Here is a 26,587-nt window from a genome sequence, read left to right as displayed (position 1 = left end):
AGTTTGGACACTGAGCATGTGAGCTGTCAGACACAAACTCCCCCAAGACTACGAGGAGCTGAACAGTGTAATTTCTTTTAGAGTTACGATAAGATCTCAGATCTGACCCATGACCTCAAGACCATGAAGCAGTAATAATGATCTAGAAAGATAAAGGTAATATACGTGCACACAGAGGTATGTTTCTTTTGAATATTTGCTATTAAAAGGATAAATCCACTTAGCAGAACTCATTCATTTCTTAAATGTAACTTGTTTTCACTGAATAATACTACGTAATCTTTTTGCTTCTCCAAAGCACTTTACAAACCTTAACAACAGAACCTCACCATAATCCTGTGTAAATAAGCCAGTATTACCCCCATTTCTCAGATGACAGAACTGAGGCACAGAGCGGTTAAGTGAATTGCTCAAGGCCAGAGAAGTAGGTATCAGAGATGGAATTAGAACTCAGAAATGCCCAGCTCCCTTTTCTGTGTCCAGGCCATCAGTATACCCATTCCACAAACGAAGAACTCCAACATCCTATCAATTATGCATCCATCCAATTCCTGTTATTTTCCATAGATGCTGCCTTGCTAATTGTCGACTTCAAAGTCAGTCACACAGTGCTTGAGAACCCTTACCTGCATAGTAACTATTGGTGCATGCAGCATTGACAAGTGGCCTTGGAGTCTCAGTCTTCTGGTCTATTTCTAGCAACAGTGGGATAGTGGCATTTGTCCCATCTTTTAAATTCAGCAGGGCTTTCATTAAGCAGGTCTTACCTGTCTTGGCATCTGGAAGAGAGAGAGACAGCATGGAGCGGGGCATAATTGTGTTTTGTACATGACTGCACCATCAGTTTCGTCTTGCCCAGAACTTAACTGTCAATGTAGCATTAAACACATTAAATTAAAAAAAACATATTGCTTAGCACTTTACATCCCCAGATCTCAAAGTGCTTTGCACACAGGCGGGTAAAAGTATCATTAGCTTCATTTCACACATGGAGAAAGTCAGACACGGAGAAAGGAAGTGATCTGCCTGACACAAAGCCAGTGGCACAGCGGGGAGCAGCACCCAGACCCGTGCTCGAGCCCTAGGCCACACAAACTCTTGTTTGTGGCTGCAAGAGGTTCAGAGTTCAAACTTTTGATTTGGTGGAAGGGTGTATTGTGGGCAGGGGGAGTTGTGAGCCTAGACACTTTTGGTTTGGTGCTAATTCAAAGCGAGCAACAAACCCTTTGAGCTATGCGGGCCACCCTCAAGGCATGCCTGTGTTAAATCACCGGAGTACTGAGCTTGTATCTACCTGTATATTCTGAATTGGAGAGAAATTTGGAGGTCCTGCTCAAGTAATCAAGCAAACCATCCAGCTCCTCTGTGTTACCCCTCAAGACAGCACCAAAGAGCCGATCTCTTTCAAAGCGATTTGGGTCCTTTTGGCTACTGGAGAAATGGGAAGAGTTAACCATGTTCTAGACACTCAACAAGAGAGTATGTACCAATCTCCCACGATGCAGGAGCTGCCGTGGTTTCACTGCAAGAAGAGCAATGGGCACGGCAGTTTGCCAAAAGAAAGAATCAAACTCTTTCAGCTCAAAGACCAAAAAAAAAAAAAAAAGTTAACTCCCCCAACCCTTTTTGTTTGTTTGTATTGGCCTCAGCACTTTCTGGTTCCAGACAGAGGTGCACACTCTGAGTGTGGGGGGAAGGGGTAGTATGTATCCCTCTCCATCTGTGTACCACCACCCCCCCCCGGAAGAATGCAGGACTTGTGCATTTTCACTCTCTTGCAAAGTTTCTGGCACCAGCTTGAATTTCACTTGGTAATGGAAGGCTTCCCAAGGGCAGATCCCATAATTACTTACTTGCTGGAAAGTCCTGGTCGATAATTCAAGTTAATCTTGATTTTTGGATCAAAGTCACTGCTCTCTTTCTTGTAAGGAGTCTCCAGGGGTGGTGGTTCTTCCTTCCCTCCTTTGGCCCCTTTGCTTTCTCCCTGTTTACCAGCTGCACTTTCCTGGATGCTGTCATCTGTTTCTAACACACCCATCAGCCTGTTCTGTGACAGGTTTGGCTTCCTGACCATAGCGTTTGAGATATCCATGTCTGGTAGGACGATGCTTCAGATCATCAAAAGAGCTCCCTGTAAGAGTAGAGATCTGCAGGAGAGTGAGAATTCATTCGATATTGCAGCTGAATTAGACCTCTCACTTGCAGTCCATCCCTGTCAACCCTGCTCCCTCCTAGAAATTCCCAAACCATCATCCAGGGATCTATGGTCTAGTACCCTCTGCCCAGTGAAACTTCGTTATTTACTTGTTGAACACCTAGAGTTTATTCAGTGCTGTGCAGAAGGCAGCACAGTCATTGCCCCAAAGACTTTTACCATTCAAGGGCCTGTACCTGCAACCGTATCTATACAGGTGGGTCCCTTCAACGACCTGCTGATTTCAGTGGGACTCGGCCCAGGTCTATGAGCTTGCCTGCACCCATCAGACGGGAGGATCAAGTCCTTAAATAGTCTTTGGGGCAGGGAAATAACCAAAGAGTTGTAAAAGCAGGTTAGAGAGTACAGACCAGCAGGGTGTGCTAAGCGGTGTGTCACATTTGGGAGATAACCTCACCTGCGATTGACGGATGGCGTCCTTAGATAAAATGTACTGTGTGGAGTCCATTAGGACTCAGCAATAAAGGAGGGGGACGAATATCAACATTTAGGACACGGACACCATTGTCCTTGTCTTAATGTACCCAGTACAGGCTAGCTATCAAGTGGCCCAAGAAGATAAGATTATTAACAACAGGCCTTCATTGGAAAAGAGCATTAGGTTTGCTCCAGTTCTTTGTTTGGAAATAGGAAAGGGGGACATATTTGCAGGAGAAACTCATGCCTAACACACAGTATGTTCCTTGTGCACTACTGCATCACATACTGGGGCATGAGTACGTATGACCTAACATCTCCTCAAAGCTGTGGTGTGCTCCAGCCACTGCTATCCACATGCGCATGGGCTCTGACCCTCTGATCAACAACCTGGGCACACACGCACACCATGTACAGCTGCTGTTCCGGTAAATATTGCTCTCCTGGCCTGAGCACAGTGCAGCCTCACCGCTCCCAGCCAGGGAGAATGAAGCAAGATCTGCTGTATAGCAGTGCTGAGCACTAACCATTACAGTACCAGGCCAACCCACCAGAATCTAATATTTCTGGTATTCTTTTTCCATCATTTTGAGCCCTCTCTTTACAAATATCTGGGTAGATCTCAGACCCATCCATGCAAGCTCCCACTGAACATACGCGAAAAGGATCTACTAGAGGAAGAGATAACTGAAGGTTTGTTTATATGCAGTCTAAGAGAAGGCAAGGAAACACCCACGACCAATTCAAGCTAAACATCCTTTATCAGCAGTGCCTTATGCACATGCGCTGTCTGCAAAGAGTTAACAGTTCCTCAGGAATATTATGCTGCAGAGTTGGAAAGCCAGGCTCCCTATTCTATGTCAGGGCAGCATCAGAGGAACACAGTATAAGCACTGTGCTCTAGATTAGGATGCAGAGATGCTTATTTAGATCTAGGCAGTGTAGGTTTACAAAGCAATTTTCATGTAGTTCACAGCAAGAGAAATCCAAAGGCACATGCAAAGAAAGTCTATATTAACCATTTTATTTTAAGTTATAAGAAGGCTTCAGTCATGCAGCTTAGGCCCCATTCTATTGCCAAGAACCCCTATGCACACACAAACATATACCCCATAGTCCCCTGCACACCCTTCATGCCCTCCCCACAAACACTTACTGTGGCAGCCACAAAGCCTTCAGAAAGCTGTGTTTATTACTCATACCACACCCAGGTTGCGTTTTTGTGGCTTCTTGTTCCTGAATTCTTTTTCAGCTGCAGTTTCCATCCCTTCTTGGTGCTTTAAAGATGTACAGTCGTATTTACTCAGAAGGCATTTCAGGTTCTCTTTAAAAACAAAAGCAAAATGGGTCCTAAAAAAAGATCTTACAAGAAATACATCCCCCTTCTGGCTCCCTGGAGAATCCAGAGGGCATTCTTTGGTCCCCATCTGAGCTTTCCCCTGTGTATTCACCCCTTAGCAGGCTGCTAGTCAACTACCAAGCCACTCTGAATTGCACAGCACAAAGCAAGACCTGCAGCCAAATGAAAAGCACAGCACATATTCTGAGCTGGGGCTCCACCCAAGAAATGCTGCTGCCCTGATAGATGGGTCCCAGATAAGCTTTCAGAGGCTGACCCCCCTTCAGTGCAAAGGCAAATACCAGTGATCACTAGCGAAAGCGCAAAGGTTAAATGAAGATTTGAAAAAGCTCTTACCCAGAGGTAAGATTAATCTTACCCTGCAAAAGAAACTGTGCTCTTTTTAGCACTCACTACTGCATGCTGATAGTGAGAAAGAGCATCCCTAGGCGGAGATCCTGGCTGGTGCCTATGAGGAATCCAGGCTTCTTGTAGGGAGTAAATATTGATTCTGCACTGGCTAGCCACTCAGCGAATAACGGAAGAGCGGCAAAGCGCTTGAGCAGGAAGTGATTAGATGGATTTTGCAGTAAGAAAGAAACCCATATTAGAGAGCCAATGAGCGCAGTTATACTGGCAATGTCTGGCTCACTGGGTACATTGCAGGTTGTATGCTTAACCCCTGGTCACACAGGCGGAGGCGGGGTAGAGTTTTGAGGCTGTCAACCACAGCAGGCTCAGGTCTGATGGGAGGTTGGTAAATTTTATCTCCACTCTTTCTGTAGCCAGTGGTTTTCCTCACGAGTATGTCACAAGGCTCAGGGATCAGCTGCAAAATGAGCGAAGTTGTCACGGAAATGTCTACCAGCAGCCCACTTCCTAGGAGTGTCAGTTTTTCCGCACCCAGCTTCACATGCCCAAGCTGTGGCAAGGCTGAGATCAGAATGAAACAAGAACCAGCTTAACCACAATGTTAACAAGAAAGACCCACAGTATCAGCTGCACAACACGAGCCAGGGGATAGCACAAAGGCATCCCAGTTCTAAAGAGCTGGGCTCTGTTGCTCCACTTTTCAGCAGCACAGTTCAATGCCCCATTGCTCCCAGGAGATGCAGCACTGGACAAGACCCCTTGCAGATAGTCAGAGACCCCAACTCAATTATTTATTGTTGTTAGCTGATGCTGTGTCTTTAAAGAAATTCTGATCTCATCTACATGCTCCTTCTTGATGGAGGACTAACTTCGGTGCATCATGATGGAGAGCAAGGTGCTGGGACAAACCCTAGTTCCCACTCCAGAGGTATGATACATAGGGAACACAGCTGCCATGCCAGGGCAGTTACACTGCATGGCACTTACACTGTGGGTGAACCCAGGACTAGAACAGCTGGGGGTGCTGCAAAGCAGCAGTGAGGCGAGTTGGCAAAACTTAGAGAAGAGATTCCTAAAAATAAAATTAATGCACAGGTGAAGGACTTCATACTGATTGTTCATTTTCAGCTTCCTTCCTCTAATGCAGATGGGGAATTTTGTTCCATTCCTCTCTCCAACATGGTCTGCATCACCTCATCCCAGCCAGACCTGAAGCGAAACTGCTGAGCTGCATATCCGAGATTAGGGTGGTAGATCCTGACGGTGGTCTTTTCTTTGTGGGCCATATCTTGCCCAGTCTGTGGGATAGTGGGGTCCAACTGTGGGAAGGGAAATTCCATCAGTTGACATCTTATTAAGGGAACCTTTGGTGCAAGAATTGCCAGTGCAGCCAAATATGTGGTCTGCGTAGCCTGATCAGCCCAGCAGTAAGTTCCCAACAATGGTATACTTCACATTCACCAGTCGCAGAGCACTTCAGCCAGCACCCTGTGGTCTCTTGAGTTCTTTCTCCTCCTCCCCCCAGCAGATTCAAAGCCTCTGGATTTAGTGTAACCTCCTCTATTTTCAGCAGTGTCGGTGCAGGATGACATTCAGAGCACTCCCCAACCACATCACCACACCGCTTAGCTGGGCCCAATATCTTGAGTGGTCACTATATTCTGCATTGCCATGCAAGATACTGAACCCAGGGCTCAGGTTCTGATCTCTCATTACCCAACACTGCCAGAGGCCCAATCAAGTCTAAAGTAGTTCTCAGCTGGAAGGACTGCAGGCACGAGACAGCATAGGGGCAACTTGGCCATCCCCCAGGGAAACGTTCCAAGTTAGCATCTAGCTGGAATCTGCCTCTAACAGAAATCCTGTTAGAAGCCATAGTACCATCCACCTGCCCAATGGTACCGAATTAAATCATAAGCCAGTTTCTCAGATGCTTGTGTTAATCCCTGGGGAGAAACAGAGCTGGTTCTATAATGATGTAAAGCTATTTTTGCTTTCCTTTCCTGCTTAGTAGCTTTGACTGTGCCACAGATTCTAGTAAATGACAGAAATCCGGCACAGGCAGAGAGATGCAAACAGGGCGCAGTTCTCCTCTCTCTTTCACACCAACTTTACACTGGTTTAACTCCACTGGCTTGGAGTCCACCTGTTGGGTCAGAACAGCAAAATACACAATGCCTCAAAGAAGCTGAGGAAGGACGGGGAAAATAGGAACTTTTGACATAGGATTTAGGAAGGACAGAATTCAAAGACTGACTATCACAATAGCAAATACTTCTCTTCAATCACTGCAACACTACACACACCCGTAGACAACATCAGGGTATGTGTTAATATAGTTCACAGAGTGGGAAAGTGAGACAGAAAAGTTACATGACTTGTCCAGGTTTATACAAGTCTGTGTCAGAGTCAAGAATTGAACCCAGGAGTCCTGACTCCCAGTGCTTTGGCTCCAGTCACAAGACTTGTCTGAGTGGAACTGATTTCTGGCCAACAAACTTATTTCACTAGTGAACAATTTCACACTTGAACTTGGAGTCTATGGAGGGGACAGTTTTCTATTACTCCATTAAAAAGGGTGGGGATATAAATAATAGGCTAATACTTTATAAAGTCAGAAGGGATCATTGTGATCATCTAGTCCAACCTCCTGTATCATGTGAGCCATAGAACTTCCTGGAATTAATTCCTGTTTGAACTAGAGCACAACTTTTAGTTCTTTTACATGAACGGCTGTCAAAGGAATTTAACAGACTATAAAGATTCCATGCCACTGTCCCTCTGCCCCCAGGTGAATCATTTCACAAGGTCATAGTTATGACAAAGACATCACATGAATATCCCCTACCTTCACTTTGCGAGTCTGAATGTTTCCATGTGACCAGCTGGCAGTTACACCACATCACTTGTCTCTGCCCTCCCAGACTCTAGAGATTGTGGAAAAAGGAAGCTCATGAAAGAATAATTTCTATTTATTTACACTGTACTCAGCGCTCAGAGAGCAGAACCAAAGTGCAGGTGGCAGGCAGGATCATTTCTTCTGACTTGTACATGGTACTTTCAGCCAACCCTTGAAACAACATCATATAAATAATTAAGTTAGTTATGACAGAAGATAAACCTCACATCTAGCCCGGATTAAGAGGGACAAGGAGAAGGGGTTTTGGATTCAGTGGTGCGCACTGATTCCTGTTATATTCCAGAGCCACAGTATCAATTAGAACTATTTTAAATAGTTAACATGAGCAGGTCTGAGCTTCCTGCTCATTTTGGTTTGTCTTGTATGGTCCAGAATGAGCAGCAGAAGAGGCCCATCACCAACAGGCTGCTGCATGACCCAATATCTCTATTAATTATTTGCAGTTAGAGGCGCAGAGGAGACACCCACTGAATGAGGGCAGAGATGCAGTGTAGTGCCTTGCAGTATGCAGCAAGCATGTTATGTGGATGCTTCTCCCCAAAAGGCATCATGCACTGGGCTTTCCAGCTCTTGAGAATCTCTATTGGGAAATGACTGTCTCAAGCTGCATTCTGACTGGCCTGTGGGCCCTCCAGATGGTGTCATACTGTGCACCAGCTCCCAATAATGCATAGCTGGGACCTTGCCCCTGAAAAGCAAAATCATTATGCCTGTCATAGCTGGGGAGAAAGAGTTAACGGGCGACAAAGATAATAGAAGCAGCCTGTAGGGTGGAAAAAAGGAGCCATTAAACTGCTCACATTCTCCAAAGTGCCAAGCGGCCTCTCAGAAGCAAGTTGTGGTCCTGCTGCCATTTTTATTGGGTGGGAAATTCAGACTGTTCAGTATTTCATTTCATGGAAGGAAATTGGTTGAAAGTGGCTGTTGGGCCAAAAGCTGCTACTGAAAGGGCAGCCAAGCCTCGGGAGGACAGAGGAGGGCTTTTTTCCTCAAACAAAACTATAGTTCAAACCAGAAGAACTATCTGCACAGTGAAGGATACATCACACAGTCCACACCACACCCATACATCCATTATTTACAGAGTTTTAGTTTTTAAAATGATTTTTAATGTTCATGGGAATTTTGTAGCATAAACCACACCAGTGTGCCCAGTAACAGGCAACCAGTGCATGTCTTGGACAGCTGTCCTTTGACCTCATCCTACACAGAGAACCTAAAGGTGCATCAGTAGCTGACTAATGCAAATACACCCTGTCATTGCTTATTGCGCCAGTGAAGAACAGGAGATTTCAGTTTCAGGTTTCAAAGGGGTTATTCGTATAAACAAAGCAAGTTCACACAAAAAGAGCTCTTTAACAAGATCCTTTTAACATCATAACACTCAGTGTAGAATAAATAAAATTAAAACTGATTAAGAGATTGAATGAATTTAATTTATGCTGTAAAGCAAAGGGTGAAATAAACCAGCTCTTAACTGATGTCAGTCAACAGATAACTAGAAGGTTGCGGTTTTGGGTGGGGGGAGGGAGGAGGAGGAGGAGGGGATAGAGAGAGGGGTGAATAGACTTTCCTTGTGGCTAGTGCTACAGCCAGACTAGAAACAGCCTTTGTAAAGTCTGCTGCAGCAACAGGCCCTAGCAACGGTGGGACTCCTCTGCTGAGAGGATCCGAAGCAATGGCAGGTGGCTCAGGAACTTTGACGTGTGGCTGAGCCTTCTGCACCTTGGGCTAAAATAATGGACTGTATACATGAGTCTTGCTCCACTGGGTCTGAATTGCAACAGTCGGTTATAGGTTTCTGAAAAGCCAGAGGCAATCTGATGTGAGCAAGCTTCAGAAACATAGGGCAACCAGCACAAAAGCCAGAAAGCCCCCCTGCTAGAGAAACAAGCAAGACAATTGTCTGTAAAAATACCCAGTGATGTGATTACTGCAAAGGTCGGAGTCATAGAGGGACATTTTGGAGCTGTACTTACTAAGAAGGCAGCAGCTGTCCTGATGGAGAGTCTCTCTAACCTGCATGACCTCTGTGACCCCATGTGCTGTGCCTACAGCATCTGGGCTTCTGCTGGGTCTGTCTCATGAAATCATCTACAACACTTGAGTCCCCTGGAGGCCCAAGGATAAAGCCTCTGCACTGCCACTTTCTAGGTCTTGTACACACTGTTGCAGTGACAACATCTGCCAGAGATGGCGGTTGACAGGAATACTGTCAATCTCAGGGGGATTATTATTAGGGTTGAAGGAATGCCTGCCAGAAGGGAGTCTGTGGAGGCCCCCCCGCACACGTCCACCTCTGTATCCCTCTTCCTGACCCATGGAGAGCGTGGCTGTCTTCACACATTTGGGATGAACATCCAGGCCCAAGGGAGGCCGGCCTAACAGAATCCCCTCTATGTTGGGCAGGAATGGCGAGACTTCACAGTGCAGTTATGTGATGCTGCCCAGCAGCAGATGACTGAGAGCCACGTCCATTTCTTCACTGACCTCTCTGCGGCAGAGAAGGCTTTCGTCCTTCAGCGACCTGCCAAGGCCATCCAAGGAGGTAACAGCTTGGGAAGGGAAGAATATTCAGCCTCTCTCTTCCTTCAACTTCTAGGTTACCACCCGGTTGTTTCCTTTTTTTCCTGTCATCAAAGTACTTTATTTTGCCGAGCAGCTCAATAAAGTGCCCATGAAACTTTGGCTTCTTTCCTAGTCTCTGTATGGGCATTTACACCATGCCCATCACTGTTGTATCCGAGTACACTGAGTTTAGCTGGGTAGTAATCAGGGCAAGATGCACGCTTCTCCTGCGTTGGCACAACAGCTTCTGCTAGTACTTTACTTGCCGTGTAACTCCAATGCTGCATTGCAAGAGAAAATGCCAAAAGGCTTGAGCCCTGCTACAGCAATATCTGGTGACTGTAGTTTTGTTACAATAGTTAAATGTTAGCCATACACTCATGGCTAAATCACTGACTTACACTGCCCTACTTATCTTCTGGTTGTCTTACCATTATCCTGATAAACACTGAAGAAACCTTCTGGCTGTTTCAGGAGACCTGTGTAAAGCCCTGATGTCTCAAGTTAGCACTTGCCTAGAGGAGCAGCTGTACATTCAAGTTGCTCATGAACTGCAAGATGGTGATCGTCTGAAAAACAAGTCAGCCCTGGTTCTGAGTCACATCAAGAATGGAGTGGTACATTTACTATCTTTTTCGAAGAGGGTTATTTTATTTGCATGAAAATTCAAAATAAAGGACTAATGTGACCTGCAGCTGTTCCAACCTGATGCAATCGTTGCACAGTCTAAAGACAAACCAGTTTCCTTTGTAGCCCTTCATCTATATTGCTCCAATGGCATGAAATTTGCCAAGAATCCAGCTTGTGATTTTGTCCTCAGATTGTAGACCAAAACTGCCGCTCTGGGACCCAAGTGGCTCAGGGCTCTCTATTTCTATGTGCAATCTAAGATGTGTTCAACATCATAAGTGCAGAGGTCCCAGTTCAGTCCCTCTTGACTTACACTTTAGAGCATCCATTCATTCTGCTCAGGAAAGACCAATACCTCCTCTCCCAACTCCAAACACTGGAATGTGCCACCCTGTCCTTTCCCTAGCACTTGGCAAAGTTCCATTCTGATCTTGGATCTTCTCTCCACCGTCACTCACCTAGGTGGACAGGTCACCTGCCAAACATAAGCCCATCTAAAGGGACTATGAGGTAAATCAGTGCTTCCTGTCTATTGAAACTCTGATTATCTCATATCTATCCACAGCAGAGGTGCTGCCAGCAACCTGGCCAGTTCTAAACTATCAATGTCCAACGACCCACTCCCCAGCACAAGCTGAACCAGAATAAATCCACTCATCCATTCCCTAACAAATCTTACGCCGATGGAGCAGTGCACAGACCTATAAACCAACAGTCCTGCCTAGTGCCTTCATGTCATTCATCTTACTGCACACCAGCCTGACAGCTGCTGTATACAACTAAGTTAGGCAGGAATGGGCAAACCAGACAGAAGCAGGCAGGATTGAAAAATCTGAACCAGGCTGATTTCCCATTTGCAGTCCTTATTCTTATGCTTGAAATGAGTTCACTTTCCTCCTGCTGTAACACTCTTGATTTTGAAAACTGTAAATAGTTCAGTGGTTATAAATGGCTAAGTGACTTGCTCAAGACAGTATAGCAAATCGGTAGCAGAGCTGGGAATAAAACCCAGATGTCTGACTTCCTGTCCTTTGCTTTATCTATAAATATAGCTGATGACAGGCAGATCTGAAACCGTAAATTTAATTATCCTCCTTATTCTAAGTGATTTTATAGATAAGGAAATTCCATCTTCCCTCTAGGCCATCCACCTGAAGCAGATACTAGGCCTGCTTCTATATACCTCATGTCTGAAAACTCCCATTGAGCGGTTTCACTGGATTCCATGACTACAGCAGGGGTCCATATCATATAGAAGGGACACTTTGTCCTTATACTGAAAGGCTTTAATTTAGAATTTAGCTGCTGTCAATTATGCATTGTTTTTCAGATGAATTTGCTGGAGGAAAGGCCAGCTATGAAGGGGAAATTGCAAGCTTTTTTCAACCAGTCCCTCCCTGCAGACTTGAGAAGGCTCACCTGGAGGCTCCACCTGTCTAATACCAAAGGTATTTATTTATTTCAATGGTTCCTTCTTTTGTTTTAAAATATTTGACCATCCCAACTTCTGGGCACGTTTAGAAATCAATCTATCCTATCTATGCCATTCATGTGTGGTATGACATATAGGGATTAATATTTATCCACACCACAAAAGACAGGACACCTGGAGACTGCTGTTCACAGTCTGAATGACGAGTGTAAACAGCTTCACATGGCTCATGATGAAAATCCAGTGGTTTTCACTGGTCTGCAGAGATGTTGTTCCTTTAAATGAGACACTCGAAGGGGCTCCTTGGAGGCCCTTGCTAAAATTCTTGCCACAAAATTGAAGAGAGGGTTGGAGCAATCTCCCTCCCTTATTTATTCCCGGGGCTCATAAAATAGTTCTGAACAGTACCTTTCTTGCCTTTGGAGTGGATCAGTTTCCTCCAATTATTTTCAGAAGTGATCTCTCAGGGTAGCGCAGTCATTACACACATGGAGTCAAATTCTATGATAATTTGCATCCTGTGCAGCCCCACTGAAACCAATGGATATATCTCAGTACAAAGTTTAGACGAAGATCATCAAGAATGTAAGTGGGTTCAACTGCACAGAGAGATCTAGTAGTGTCTTTATAAGAAATCTGGTGAAGTATGAGAACGCATTAAAGTTCACGCAAAAAGTGAATGCTGTGGCTCCTTTATGGCCTCCCTTGTTCTTCTTCTTTCCAGCACGTATGGGGTATCTGTCCCAAGTAGCAGTGAATAAAGCTAAATCCCCAAAGGAGCGGGAGATTTTCCTGAGGTCTCAGGTTCTGCTGTCCACCGAACCCACCTTCCAGCATCTGAAAAATAACAAAGGTGAAGTCATTGATCACGGGTAGCAATCAATGGCTCCATGTCTAGTTGGCAGCCGGTGTCAAGTGGAGTGCCCCAGGGGTCGGTCCTGGGGCCGGTTTTGTTCAATATCTTCATAAATGATCTGGAGGATAGTGTGGATTGCACTCTCAGCAAATTTGCGGATGATACTAAACTGGGAGGAGTGGTACATACGCTGGAGGGCAGGGATAGGATACAGAGGGACCTAGACAAATTGGAGGATTGGGCCAAAAGAAATCTGATGAGGTTCAATAAGGACAAGTGAAGCGTCCTGCACTTAGGACGGAAGAACCCAATGCACAGCTACAGACTAGGGACCGAATGGCTAGGCAGCAGTTCTGCGGAAAAGGAGCTAGGGGTGACAGTGGACGAGAAGCTGGATATGAGTCAGCAGTGTGCCCTTGTTGCCAAGAAGGCCAATGGCATTTTGGGATGTATAAGTAGGGGCACAGCGAGCAGATCGAGGGACGTGATCGTTCCCCTCTATTCGACATTGGTGAGGCCTCATCTGGAGTACTGTGTCCAGTTTTGGGCCCCACACTACAAGAAGGATGTGGATAAATTGGAGAGAGTCCAGCGAAGGGCAACAAAAATGATTAGGGGTCTGGAACACATGACTTATGAAGAGAGGCTGAGGGAACTGGGATTGTTTAGTCTGCGGAAGAGAAGAATGAGGGAGGATTTGATAGTTGCTTTCAACTACCTGAGAGGTGGTTCCAGAGAGGATGGTTCTAGACTATTCTCAGTGGTAGGACAGGACAAGGAGTAATGGTCTCAAGTTGCAGTGGGGGAGGTTTAGGTTGGATATTAGGAAAAACTTTTTCACTAGGAGGGTGGTGAAACACTGGAATGCATTACCTAGGGAGGTGGTAGAATCTCCTTCCTTAGAAGTTTTTAAGGTCAGGCTTGACAAAGCCCGGGCCGGGATGATTTAATTGGGGATTGGTCCTGCTTTGAGCAGGGGGTTGGACTAGATGACCTCCTGAGGTCCCTTCCAACCCTGATATTCTATGATTCATATGTGGGTATCTTGTGATTGTGAAACCATGACCTTTACTTTTTGCAACTAATAAAAGATTGTGTACAACACCAGGGAAAAAAGGACTCCGAAAAAGTTGGGGTTTTTATTTCAGTTGCAGTACGAGCCCTGAGGAACATTTTCTCTTACTACCATAAGCCTCAAGGCACAGCCACGAATCTGCCCGACACAGGGTATTTTTTACTGGTGCCTCTGCTGCAAGTCGTCCTAGACACTGCTGCCCCCAGCCTATCTTTGGACTCCATTTTTGCTGTTCTGGCTGAAGAGTTTATCACTTTCATTGAACCTTCGACCTCAGTTAATGAGGCTCTCTTCCACCAAGGTAGAGTCAGATGCCTCTCCCCTTTTCAGGGCTATGCATCTCTGGAGAAAGAGGATGCAGCTGACTACAGAGGCTTCATTGAGTCCATGTGTCTGGGATCAGAGACAAATCATTGCTCTCCATCCTCCCCCATGGATCTCCAGCCTTGGCTGCGCCTCACAGCACAGGCTCCTATGCCACACGCATAGTCCCCTACAAACATAGATGAAATCTGCACTGGTCGTGCCCCATGTAGAATCAGGGGAAAGCCGTGCACTCACCCTCTTCAGTTTCTCTCCACGACCTGTATAGACAAGGAGTTGCCACACTCCGATGAAGTGAGCTGTAGCTCACGAAAGCTTATGCTCAAATAAATGTGTTAGTCTCTAAGGTGCCACAAGTCCTCCTTTTCTTTTTGTGAATACAGACTAACACGGCTGTTACTCTGAAACCTGTCACTGGGCCATTAGTTTGCCTTAGAAATTGTTTCCCTAGAATAAAACAGCTTGGGTTTAGAGAGACGAATGGAGCATCAGGCATTTTCCTTAGTTCTGTACAGCACCTTTTCTGAGAACTGTATAAAGGAAAGATGCCAATAGGACATAGTGTCCCTTCCCCTCAATGCATTTTAATTTCTCACACAGATGCTGTTATTTCTTGTTCTAGGATGCCGCCAGTGCCAGTATTGGAAGAAGCAACCTCAATGTTAGAGCAAAAGGACAGGGACCTGGCCAACATCATTCGAGGCATTTACAGTCAGACAGGTAATTTTGCTGTATAGTAAATAAAATAACGGAAGTATTATATGGTAATAATTGCCCACTCCCTAGGAGGTGAAACACAAAGCCTTATCTTCCTTCAAGATACTCTGTTCATCATCTCAGCAGAAAGCTTTTCTATCAATCAGATCCTCAGCTGGTGTCCATCAGTAGAGCTCCACTGGATCTGGCCCTATATAAGTTGTCGAATTTAAATACAGTCACCAGCTCATGAGACAACCAGCATGTTAGTCTCTGAGCTTGACTGAAACTTCAAGTAAATTCCAACTGTTATGCAGAATCTATTTACCCTGAACTCTTTCATTGTGTCCTAGCAGAGGAACCTCAGGAACCCCTGCAGAAGGCACTGCAGCACATGGTCCAACCAGCCATCAGTACGGTCTTTGCAGGTAAGGCCCTTATTGAGGTTTTTAAATGAGTCACAAGCCAACTTCTTCCAATCCTAAAATGAATCAGGCTTTTCCACATAAGGTCTAGCTTGTAAGAGAACAAAGGATGTTGTGTATTAAGAACAGTGGTACGAGATATTCCCTCCAACGGGAGGGAAGACAGCGAGATAGGGCCAAATGTATCACTGATATTAATAAACGGAAGTCATTTATTTGGTCCTTAGGGTGTAGCTACATTGCAGTCTCTGCTGTAATTACAGCACAAGTAGACATACTCATACTGACTTTACCCACACCAACATGGCTAAGAACAGCAGTGTAGACACAGTAGCGTGGGCTTCAACTCCAGCTGTATAATCACACCAAGGACCCTAGGTACATACTCACAATGCTAGCCTGTTGCTAACATCCATGCCATTGCATCTCCACTAATATTTTTAGCCAGCCTTGCAAGGCTAAATCTAGCAGAGACAATCACACCTCAGATCATCTCTAGAAAGGAAAAAAAAAGAGTCAATTTGTTCACAAATTCACCCAGATGAAGCAATTTAGAAAGTAATTAACATTTGCTCATCTTTCATTCTCCCCTTTCCTTCTCATTCTGGGGAACAACAAGCAACCACTAGCAAACAGAGACGTAAAACGAGAGTCTCAGTTACCCAGAGTCTCCTGGCAGAGCAGTAATTGTGCAACTCATTCCTGTAATGACCAACAGATCTTCCAAACTTGGTGCATCTCATGCATACACACATCCCTGCCTGTAGTAAAAGGGTTACTCTGCACTTTTTCACAGGCTACCTGACCATGGGTACATTGCTTTATGTCTGGGACCAGATAGTCATTGGACTTGATCAGCCAGCATATAACTGCCTCCCTGCATTCAGCACAGTTTTCATCTTATTGCTTTGGGACTATCTGAAGACATGTCAGTCAGTAAGCGTCACATTTCCTTTCTCACAAAATATGCAATTTCATTCATAAGATTCAAGTCCATGATAACTTTTATTTCAGAAATCATAGTTTGGGGTAGATAAAATGTGGAGCTAAAGAGACAAAGACTGTTTAACACTGAGGCTAGGAGGTGAGTCAGTGACAAAAAGAAAGATTAAAAAAATAAGTTCAACAGCATCCTGACACAGAAGAGGGTGCAGAGATATAAAGGACGGGCAGCGAGGATATGCCACAAAATCTCACGGCAACTGCAATCCATTTTCCTGGGACATAAATCACTGCCTATTGTTTGGTTCAGCCAGGCCAGGTGGAAACAGCTCTAAGGACTCAAGGGCCAATTCTGTCTGTGCAAGAATTTCAAGACGTGATCAGAAAACACGTCTTCAGAGAACTCTCCAGCCAGCTACACAGAGATGACAGTGACCCCTTCCCAGTCCATGATCCCACACAAGGTGAGATCACATCCTGCATCTGGTACTGCACAAGACTTGCACCTGGAATAGGTGTCACAAAAACAACATACCCAGCTAGATGCAGCATGCCCAGTGATTAGCTGCCAAAATCTTAACAACCGGTTTCCTCCTCACCCCACAAGGGGGTCGTTGCCCACCCCCACTCCCCGGGACTCCTGCCCCATCCAACCCCCCTGTGTTCCTTGACGCCCCCCCCAGGACCTCTGCCCCATCCACCCCCCTCCCCTGCCCCCTGACTGCCCCCAGAACCAGGCAGGAGGATCTCATGGGCCACCGTAGTGGGTGCCCACCCTACCCATAAGAGCCAGAGAGACCTGCCGGGGGGCAAAGTGGGGAGTCCCGGCAATGCTTACCTGGGGCAGCCGGGAAGGGCTGAGAAGCAGGCGGCAGCTTCCTGCTCAGGCCGAGGGTGGTGGAGGTGAGCTGGGGCAGGGAGCGGTTCCCCTGCGGCACGACCCCCCCCCCCCCGGTTACCTGCTGCAGTGTGGACAGCCCTCCTCGCACCCACCCACCCCCGCCCCAGCTCACCTCCGCCTCCCTGGGCCTGAGTGTGAAGCCACCGCCTGCTTCTCAGCCCGCCCCGGCTTCCCATGTGAACAGCTGATTCGCGGGAAGCCGGGGGGGTGGGGGGGAGAAGCAGAGTGGGGCGGTGCGTTCAGGGGAGGAGACAGAGCAGGGGTGAGCTGGGGCCAGGCGCAGGACGGGGAGCTGCCGGTGGGTGCTCTGCATCCACCAAATTTTCCCCTTGGGTGCTCCAGGGCTGGAGCACCCATGGAGTTGGCACCTAAGGCGCCACTTTTGGCAGGTTAAATTTAGAAGCCCTTTTAGAACCGGTTGTCCCTTGCAGAACAACCAGTTCTAAAAGGGCTTCTAAATTTAACAACCGGTTCTAGCAAACCAGTGCGAACCGGCTCCAGCTCACCACTGAGTATGCCCATAAAGCTGGTGGATATTCCAATACTTAGATTCACCAAGCCAGCATAAAACATCTTCTTTATTACCTTACTGGTTACACTCAGAAGTCCAAACCACAAAGATCCCTTAAAGTGATCCAGCCTCAGGCCTCCATCCAGGTACCCACATCAAATAGGATGAAAATTTCTGTAAATCTTATTTCATTATATAAAAGAAATGGTTCTACCAACCCCAAAGGATCGGACACATTATCTCCCAGGTTAATGAATGTTTCAGATCTTACCCAAATACAAGCTACAGCCAATTCTTATTAACTAAACTAAAATTTATTAAAAAACAAAAGAGAGAGGGAGTCTGGTTAAAAGATCAATATACATACAGACATAAGTTCAATTCATTGAGGTTCAGATTCATTGCAGAAATTGTGAGCTTTGTAGTTGCAAAGAGTTCTTTCAGAAATAGTTCATAATTTATAGTCCAATGTCCAAATCTCACATTCAGGGCGTACCAGCATAACTGGGACCTCAGTCTTGCGACTCAAACTTCCCCTGATGAAGCCAAAGCAGATCTCAGATGACAGAATCAGGACCCAAAGATCTTTTATACAATTTCATGTCTTTTGACAAGTTGGGGTTCCTCAGGGAACAAAAGGTAATTAGAATAACTTTGAAGGAGGTCCATCACCGGTACTTAGCTATATGAATTAACATAAGACCATTTGCTTGTTCCTCCACCATTCACAGTACATTTAAAAAAAGAGATGAATACCAAGATATCCCGTGTTTACAATTCATTTAAATGATAGGATGTTCTTTTGACCTCTGAATTATCAGAATACAGCACAGACAGGGACTGCTGATTACATTGTGGACCCTAATCATGCATATGTAAACACACAAAAACATAAACATCTCTCCACCCTCTTTTGAGGGTTATTTATTTTGCAGGATGTTTAACCCTAGCCATGTGTCACAACTAGCAAAACCACCACAATTAAGGAGCTGTTATAGCATAGTCTGGTCTCACCTGTGCAGAAAGACCCAAATTATGTTTTAACCTTGTTAGCTCCTATCAGATCCATAACACAATTCAAGTAACAGGCTCATACCAGGCAAATGCAGACCTAGTTATAAGAAAGAACACTACCATGATGTAACAAGACATGATAGATCTTGGTTTATAGACAAGTACTGTTTCTCCTATATCCAAAAAAGGAACCATATGCTCTCAGTCTTATTCCAGATTACAGGAAAAACAGCAAGAAAGAAAAAGTGAAGTCTCTGCGAGGGAGAGCACAATGCAGGCATCTCCTCTGTACAGGCTGCAGCAACTCTGAGAAGAAAATGGCCACTGCCTCTGCACTTAGGCACAGTTCTTACAAATGTAAAAGTGCAGAACATAGAAAATGTAACCAGCACTACTGTCCCTAAAAAACCCTGACTTCCTGTTCCACGGGAATGCTATCCTGCCAATAGAGAAGGAAGTTGGTGAATAAATGCTCTTAAATCAACCTGGATAGGAAGCCCCAATAACTGATGTTTGATAGATGAGCACTTATGTTACCAGTGATTTGTTAGCAGATTTCACAATATTTTCTAAATGTTTCTTCTGGAGAATTCTATAATCAGGCTATGGAATATATACACGTGTAGATGAAGCAGTACGTACTCTGCATGGAACTTTTATCAACTCAGATCTGGATTCATGTCGAACACGTCTGTGGGAACTGATGCAGTTGTCTGGCTATCTCTGTGTGCTCTTCAGAAAGCTGACAATTGTCATGTTCTCACGGTTTTTATTTTCTTCTCCACAGTTTTGCCTCCCTGGAGCTACTTGTACAGAGTACCAGTATCTCCAAGAACCGGACCTCAGGACAGAAGACAGGCAAGGTAGCTCTATTGGGCATTACTGTCACCATACAGTACTCATGTATTTCTCGACATTACTGCCAGGGCTGTGACCATTAAAATGGGTAGGTCACTCCAAGACTGCAGCCTTTAACATCTCAAATGGCCCTGTTTAATCCTTTCTAGCCATGTGTCACAACTAGCAAAACCACCACTATTAAGGAGTTGTTATAGCATAGTCTGGTCTCACCTGTGCAGATGGACCCAAATCATGTTTTATGTTTAGTGAAGCAGTACAGACCTGGGGTGCTATCAATGACACAGCCCAGCAAGGGCACGGAGGGGAAGGCACCAAGAGCAGTTTTCAAAGGGGAACAAATATACGTTTCTACATTACAGAAGAAACCATGTTTGCATTTTTGCAGGGGGCACTATACCATACATGAGAGGGGTGCAGAGCAGCTCCATCCTTGCCTTACTCTACCTTCAGGGTTGAGATAGAGGAGATGCAGAATACCTATTAAAAAGGGTTAGAGAACTGTAAGCCAACAGAGTCTGTCAGCGTACTCCAAAGAGATGGGGTTTTCCTCCCAAGTGTTTACTGGCAGAATTTGGAGGTAAACAGGTTTTATCAAATGATTTTAAGCCAACAACTATCAAAAATCCTTGATGTGCTACCACCAAAAAAAAATCCTCTAAAGCTTAGTGCCCTGTTCCGCCTCCTTGGAGAGGCCTGCCTTAGTCTGTTTGCTGCTAACCTTAGATCTCACACTTCTGCCTGTGAGCCACATTTATGGCACTCTGTTGCATTTGGTTCCTGATTGCTCCCCTCAGGAGCCCCACCTTATTATACCAACAGATTTCACCTGGGCAGCTACGAGCCATAAGAGACTTGATCAGAGAAATTAACTTTCCATCAGCTGGATTCAGTGTGGGACCTCCCAGCACACTGAGTATTTTGTGCCTAACTTTAAGGGATCAGCTGTAAAATTTATTAGGGGGGGGGCAGTTTGAATTAGATTTTGACACAAATCTTGCAATAAGCTTCATGCAGGCAGAGGCTTACAGAGAGCTCATTGCATAAGCCTGGGAGTAGTTTCACAGTTTTTCTTTTGGTAAATTTTAAAGAAGAGTTGAAGGGAAAGGGGAATTTAAATCTTTTCCTAAGGTGTTTGGGTCACAAACCCAACAGCACTGGGCTAAGTGTGTGAGAGCCAGAGAATGACATTGATTGTAAACAGTGAAACTGATCCTTCTAGCTTCATTATTATCCAACCTCCATGAACAGCAAAAAGTATACAAAGATTCCCACTTTATACCTGGAACTGAAACAGATTTACCAGCCTTACCTCTAAGGAGCCTAGGGGATAATGCACACCGCAGGCCCTGGAATACAGGCCTGTGATTTCCTACCCACCCTGAGGGTAGATGGAGTTATAGAGGCTGTCTTAACCACTGACTTTAAAATTTTCTCTTCCTGTCCCTCTGCTCCCATTTTCCTAGAGAGTCCTTTCCTAAATACAATCATTAACAAAAACTTTAGCACCATCCACTGGCAACCTCCCATACTCCACTTTATCATCAATGCTATAAGTACGCTAATGAGCAAATCATTACCCACTGTGGTTTTGTCAGGTTAATGCTCTCTGTGGAGCAGATGAGTGAGCTCAAGTCCTGATATTTACACATTACTATATTTAAACATAACGCTAGCAGAACACTCAGAATTAAAGTTGTAGTTGTATTCATCCTGGATTTTACAGAGACAAGGTAAGTAATATCTTTTATTGGACTAACTTCTGTTGGAGAGAGACAAGCTTTTGAGTATACACAGAGCTCAAAGAAGACCTGAAGAAGTTAGTCCAATAAAATATATTACCTCCCTGACCTTGTCTCTTTAATCATAATTAAATGCAGTTTTACTTAGTCTTCTGCATTTATGGGAACTCTCTGTAAGCTTGCGGCATCTTAAATGTTCCAGGAACCAAAACAATGTGGAATTCTGGAGACCTTTCCCAGGCACATTTTGGGGAAGGAAATTCACTCTCAACTAGAAAAGGGAGAAATTGAGAGTTTCAATAAAATTTATTTTGTGCTTGCTCTGCTGATCAGTGGCTTCTTTTACAGAGCACTATGCACTATAAAAAGAAAAGGAGTACTTGTGGCACCTTAGAGACTAACCAATTTATTTGAGCATGAGCTTTCGTGAGCTACAGCTCACTTCATTGGATGCATACCATGGAAACTGCAGCAGACTTTATATATACACAGAGAATATGAAACAATACCTCCTCCCACCCCACTGTCCTGCTGGTAATAGCTTATCTAAAGTGATCATCAGGTTAGGCCATTTCCAGCACAAATCCAGGTTTTCTCACCCTCCACCCCCCCACACAAATTCACTCTCCTGCTGGTGATAGCCCATCCAAAGTGACAACTCTTTACACAATGTGCATGATAATCAAATTGGGCCATTTCCTGCACAAATCCAGGTTCTCTCACTCCCTCACCCCCCTCCAAAAACCCACCCCCATACACACACAAACTCACTCTCCTGCTGGTAATAGCTCATCCAAACTGACCACTCTCCAAGTTTAAATCCAAGTTAAACCAGAACATCTGGGGGGGGGTAGGAAAAAACAAGAGGAAATAGGCTACCTTGCATAATGACTTAGCCACTCCCAGTCTCTATTTAAGCCTAAATTAATAGTATCCAATTTGCAAATGAATTCCAATTCAGCAGTTTCTCGCTGGAGTCTGGATTTGAAGTTTTTTTGTTTTAAGATAGCGACCTTCATGTCTGTGATTGCGTGACCAGAGAGATTGAAGTGTTCTCCGACTGGTTTATGAATGTTATAATTCTTGACATCTGATTTGTGTCCATTTATTCTTTTACGTAGAGACTGTCCAGTTTGACCAATGTACATGGCAGAGGGGCATTGCTGGCACATGATGGCATATATCACATTGGTGGATGTGCAGGTGAACGAGCCTCTGATAGTGTGGCTGATGTTATTAGGCCCTGTGATGGTATCCCCTGAATAGATATGTGGGCACAATTGGCAACGGGCTTTGTTGCAAGGATAAGTTCCTGGGTTAGTGGTTCTGTTGTGTGGTATGTGGTTGTTGGTGAGTATTTGCTTCAGGTTGCGGGGCTGTCTGTAGGCAAGGACTGGCCTGTCTCCCAAGATTTGTGAGAGTGTTGGGTCATCCTTTAGGATAGGTTGTAGATCCTTAATAATGCGTTGGAGGGGTTTTAGTTGGGGGCTGAAGGTGACGGCTAGTGGCGTTCTGTTATTTTCTTTGTTAGGCCTGTCCTGTAGTAGGTAACTTCTGGGAACTCTTCTGGCTCTGTCAATCTGTTTCTTTACTTCTGCAGGTGGGTATTGTAGTTGTAAGAAAGCTTGACAGAGATCTTGTAGGTGTTTGTCTCTGTCTGAGGGGTTGGAGCAAATGCGGTTGTATCGCAGAGGTTGGCTGTAGACGATGGATCGTGTGGTGTGGTCAGGGTGAAAGCTGGAGGCATGCAGGTAGGAATAGCGGTCAGTAGGTTTCCGGTATAGGGTGGTGTTTATGTGACCATTGTTTATTAGCACTGTAGTGTCCAGGAAGTGGATCTCTTGTGTGGACTGGACCAGGCTGAGGTTGGTGGTGGGATGGAAATTGTTGAAATCATGGTGGAATTCCTCAAGGGCTTCTTTTCCATGGGTCCAGATGATGAAGATGTCATCAATATAGCGCAAGTAGAGTAGGGGCTTTAGGGGACGAGAGCTGAGGAAGCGTTGTTCTAAATCAGCCATAAAAATGTTGGCATACTGTGGGGCCATGCGGGTACCCATAGCAGTGCCGCTGATCTGAAGGTATACATTGTCCCCAAATGTGAAATAGTTATGGGTAAGGACAAAGTCACAAAGTTCAGCCACCAGGTTAGCCGTGACATTATCGGGGATAGTGTTCCTGACGGCTTGTAGTCCATCTTTGTGTGGAATGTTGGTGTAGAGGGCTTCTACATCCATAGTGGCCAGGATGGTGTTATCAGGAAGATCACCGATGGATTGAAGTTTCCTCAGGAAGTCAGTGGTGTCTCGAAGGTAGCTGGGAGTGCTGGTAGCGTAGGGCCTGAGGAGGGAGTCTACATAGCCAGACAATCCTGCTGTCAGGGTGCCAATGCCTGAAATGATGGGGCGCCATCTACAATACAACTACAACTACAATACCCACCTGCAGAAGTAAAGAAACAGATTGATAGAGCCAGAAGAGTTCCCAGAAGTCACCTACTACAGGACAGGCCTAACAAAGAAAATAACAGAACGCCACTAGCCGTCACCTTCAGCCCCCAACTAAAACCCCTCCAACGCATTATTAAGGATCTACAACCTATCCTAAAGGATGACCCAACACTCTCACAAATCTTGGGAGACAGGCCAGTCCTTGCCTACAGACAGCCCCGCAACCTGAAGCAAATACTCACCAACAACCACATACCACACAACAGAACCACTAACCCAGGAACTTATCCTTGCAACAAAGCCCGTTGCCAATTGTGCCCACATATCTATTCAGGGGACACCATCACAGGGCCTAATAACATCAGCCACACTATCAGAGGCTCGTTCACCTGCACATCCACCAATGTGATATACGCCATCATGTGCCAGCAATGCCCCTCTGCCATGTACATTGGTCAAACTGGACAGTCTCTACGTAAAAGAATAAATGGACACAAATCAGATGTCAAGAATTATAACATTCATAAACCAGTCGGAGAACACTTCAATCTCTCTGGTCACGCAATCACAGACATGAAGGTCGCTATCTTAAAACAAAAAAACTTCAAATCCAGACTCCAGCGAGAAACTGCTGAATTGGAATTCATTTGCAAATTGGATACTATTAATTTAGGCTTAAATAGAGACTGGGAGTGGCTAAGTCATTATGCAAGGTAGCCTATTTCCTCTTGTTTTTTCCTACCCCCCCCCCCACCCGAGACGTTCTGGTTTAACTTGGATTTAAACTTGGAGAGTGGTCAGTTTGGATGAGCTATTACCAGCAGGAGAGTGAGTTTGTGTGTGTATGGGGGTGGGTTTTTGGAGGGGGATGAGGGAGTGAGAGAACCTGGATTTGTGCAGGAAATGGCCCAATTTGATTATCATGCACATTGTGTAAAGAGTTGTCACTTTGGATGGGCTATCACCAGCAGGAGAGTGAATTTGTGTGGTGGGGTGGAGGGTGAGAAAACCTGGATTTGTGCTGGAAATGGCCTAACCTGATGATCACTTTAGATAAGCTATTACCAGCAGGACAGTGGGGTGGGAGGAGGTATTGTTTCATATTCTCTGTGTATATATAAAGTCTGCTGCAGTTTCCACGGTATGCATCCGATGAAGTGAGCTGTAGCTCACGAAAGCTCATGCTCAAATAAATTGGTTAGTCTCTAAGGTGCCACAAGTACTCCTTTTCTTTTTGCGAATACAGACTAACACGGCTGTTACTCTGAAACCTATGCACTATAGTTTCCTAAAGGGACATGGAAAAGCAAAGCAGCAGTAGCACCGGGTGTATGTGGTTAATTCAATTCTAACATTCATCTCCTGGCTCGTAGAAGTGCTTATCAGTGGAGCCCGTTTACATACACAACTCCTTCACATGCACGCACCGGTCCCGTTGTTGTGACTGTATCAGGATGTAAGCTTGAGGCATCTGACTCACAATGGGTGGTTGCACTGTTAACTCCTAAATGGTTTGCAGTTAGTGGTGTGTATCCCTACTACACTAAGGTGTGAGGGGATAACTTCTTTCCTTTCAGGAGAAATGGTTCTAAGGAAGACTAATGCATTCACTGGCATCACCTCAGTGGTGTGCAGATACTTAATGCAAGTGCCAATAAGGAGATCAAGATCAAGGGGATCACTACTGGGTCCCCAGGCCTCCAGCCAGCAGTGCTTGCCTTCTTGACGAGCAGACCAAGAAAAGACAATCTAAACAAGAACACCAACTTCAAAGCCAGGTGCATGGTTACCCTTGAAGCCAGATATAAGACTTGGAGGCACTGAAAGGAATAAAACTGTAAGGGGAAGGAAAAGGTACACTTGGGGCTCTGTCTCGGATGTAGGAGTAGAGGTGGAAACCCACACATACCTTTTTTAAAAAAAATCAATATGTTGTGGTTTGCAGAGAGGAATGTGAGATGTTTCAAAGGCAGCACATGGAGAGACTGAAACAGGAAGAAAGGTTGCAAAGGTTTAGAGAAGAGGAACAAAAGAGGTAAAAACACCCCCCCCCCCCAAAAAAAAAAAGCCCAACCCAAAACAATCCCAGTATTCCCAGATTTAGGACTACAATAGCACTTCCCCATCACACTGCTCCAGCCTTTATGACTTTCTACTCTTAGCCCCTTGGCTCCCCCATCACATGCCCCCTCGTCTGATTTCCACCAAAGAATCTATTTAACTGCTAACTAGGAGCATGGAGGTAGCTGTACCCCTTCTCCAAGCACTCATTTTTCATATAATATACAGTGTCATGCGGGGGGACATCTTAAACACTGTCTGAAAACCCTCCCGTGATGCATAGTTTGGGAATGTTATGTAACCTGTGTATGTTAAGTGAGCTATACTTTTTAAAAAAATAGTCCCACCATCTGAAATTAACTATTTAATGGAATGATAGGCAACAAGAGGGCAGACTACTACAGCTTCTGGAAGAGACTAAAGGAACCTATGAAGCACAAAGGATCTATCTGGAAGAACAACTATCACAGGCACTATTTGGAGAAACGGAGAGGAAGAGGAACTGCATGGCTGACACAGGATATGAGTCAAACTGGAGTTGTAATTACCTCTTCACCCCCTCCACAGCAGCAGCAGCTGTATGGAAATAACATGCTTTCAGCCATAATCCCTTACATCTCTGCAGAGCTTTATTCTGAAGGATCCTAAAAGGCTTTAGTCTGCAATGTAGCAGGGTCACTTTCCTCCTCACAGAAATACAGTCTCTCTGTGGTGGGACACAGCCGTCCGTCTCGAGCAGTAGCACCACACAATGAGGTCCTTAGGAAGAGAGGAAAAGCTTCTCCAACTGAAGCTGCAGAAGGAACTTAGTTACTGTAGGCAGCACGCAGTCATTTGAG

The 26,587-nt window shown here is 45.2% G+C and overlaps 1 protein-coding gene across 9 annotated transcripts in view; it reads right to left on the bottom strand.

The window, feature by feature from the left end:
• The window catches only part of LOC144276554 (transient receptor potential cation channel subfamily V member 2-like), a 45,956-nt gene that overhangs the window by 12,439 nt on the left and 6,930 nt on the right, over positions 1-26,587 (bottom strand). For 3 of the 9 annotated variants that reach the window (XR_013348276.1, XR_013348277.1, XM_077836728.1), the window contains exons 1-5: positions 4,351-5,428; positions 3,789-3,956; positions 1,854-2,147; positions 1,295-1,431; positions 627-779 (exon numbers count right to left, since the gene is read on the bottom strand). Coding sequence is in view for 7 of the 9 variants with exons in the window: in XM_077836728.1 (XP_077692854.1) it covers positions 627-779; positions 1,295-1,431; positions 1,854-2,092 (529 nt within the window). In the remaining 2 variants the exon portion in view is untranslated. Of the gene's footprint in view, positions 1-626; positions 780-1,294; positions 1,432-1,853; positions 2,148-3,788; positions 3,957-4,328; positions 5,429-10,262; positions 10,401-12,067; positions 12,731-26,587 lie in introns of those variants that run through there. The other 6 variants (XM_077836726.1, XM_077836725.1, XM_077836724.1 and 3 more) reach the window with 5 other exon arrangements.

The sequence above is a fragment of the Eretmochelys imbricata genome, chromosome 17, assembly GCF_965152235.1.
Source record: "Eretmochelys imbricata isolate rEreImb1 chromosome 17, rEreImb1.hap1, whole genome shotgun sequence".
Lineage (NCBI taxonomy): Eukaryota > Metazoa > Chordata > Testudines > Cheloniidae > Eretmochelys > Eretmochelys imbricata.
This window is presented reverse-complemented; position numbering and strand designations above follow the sequence as displayed.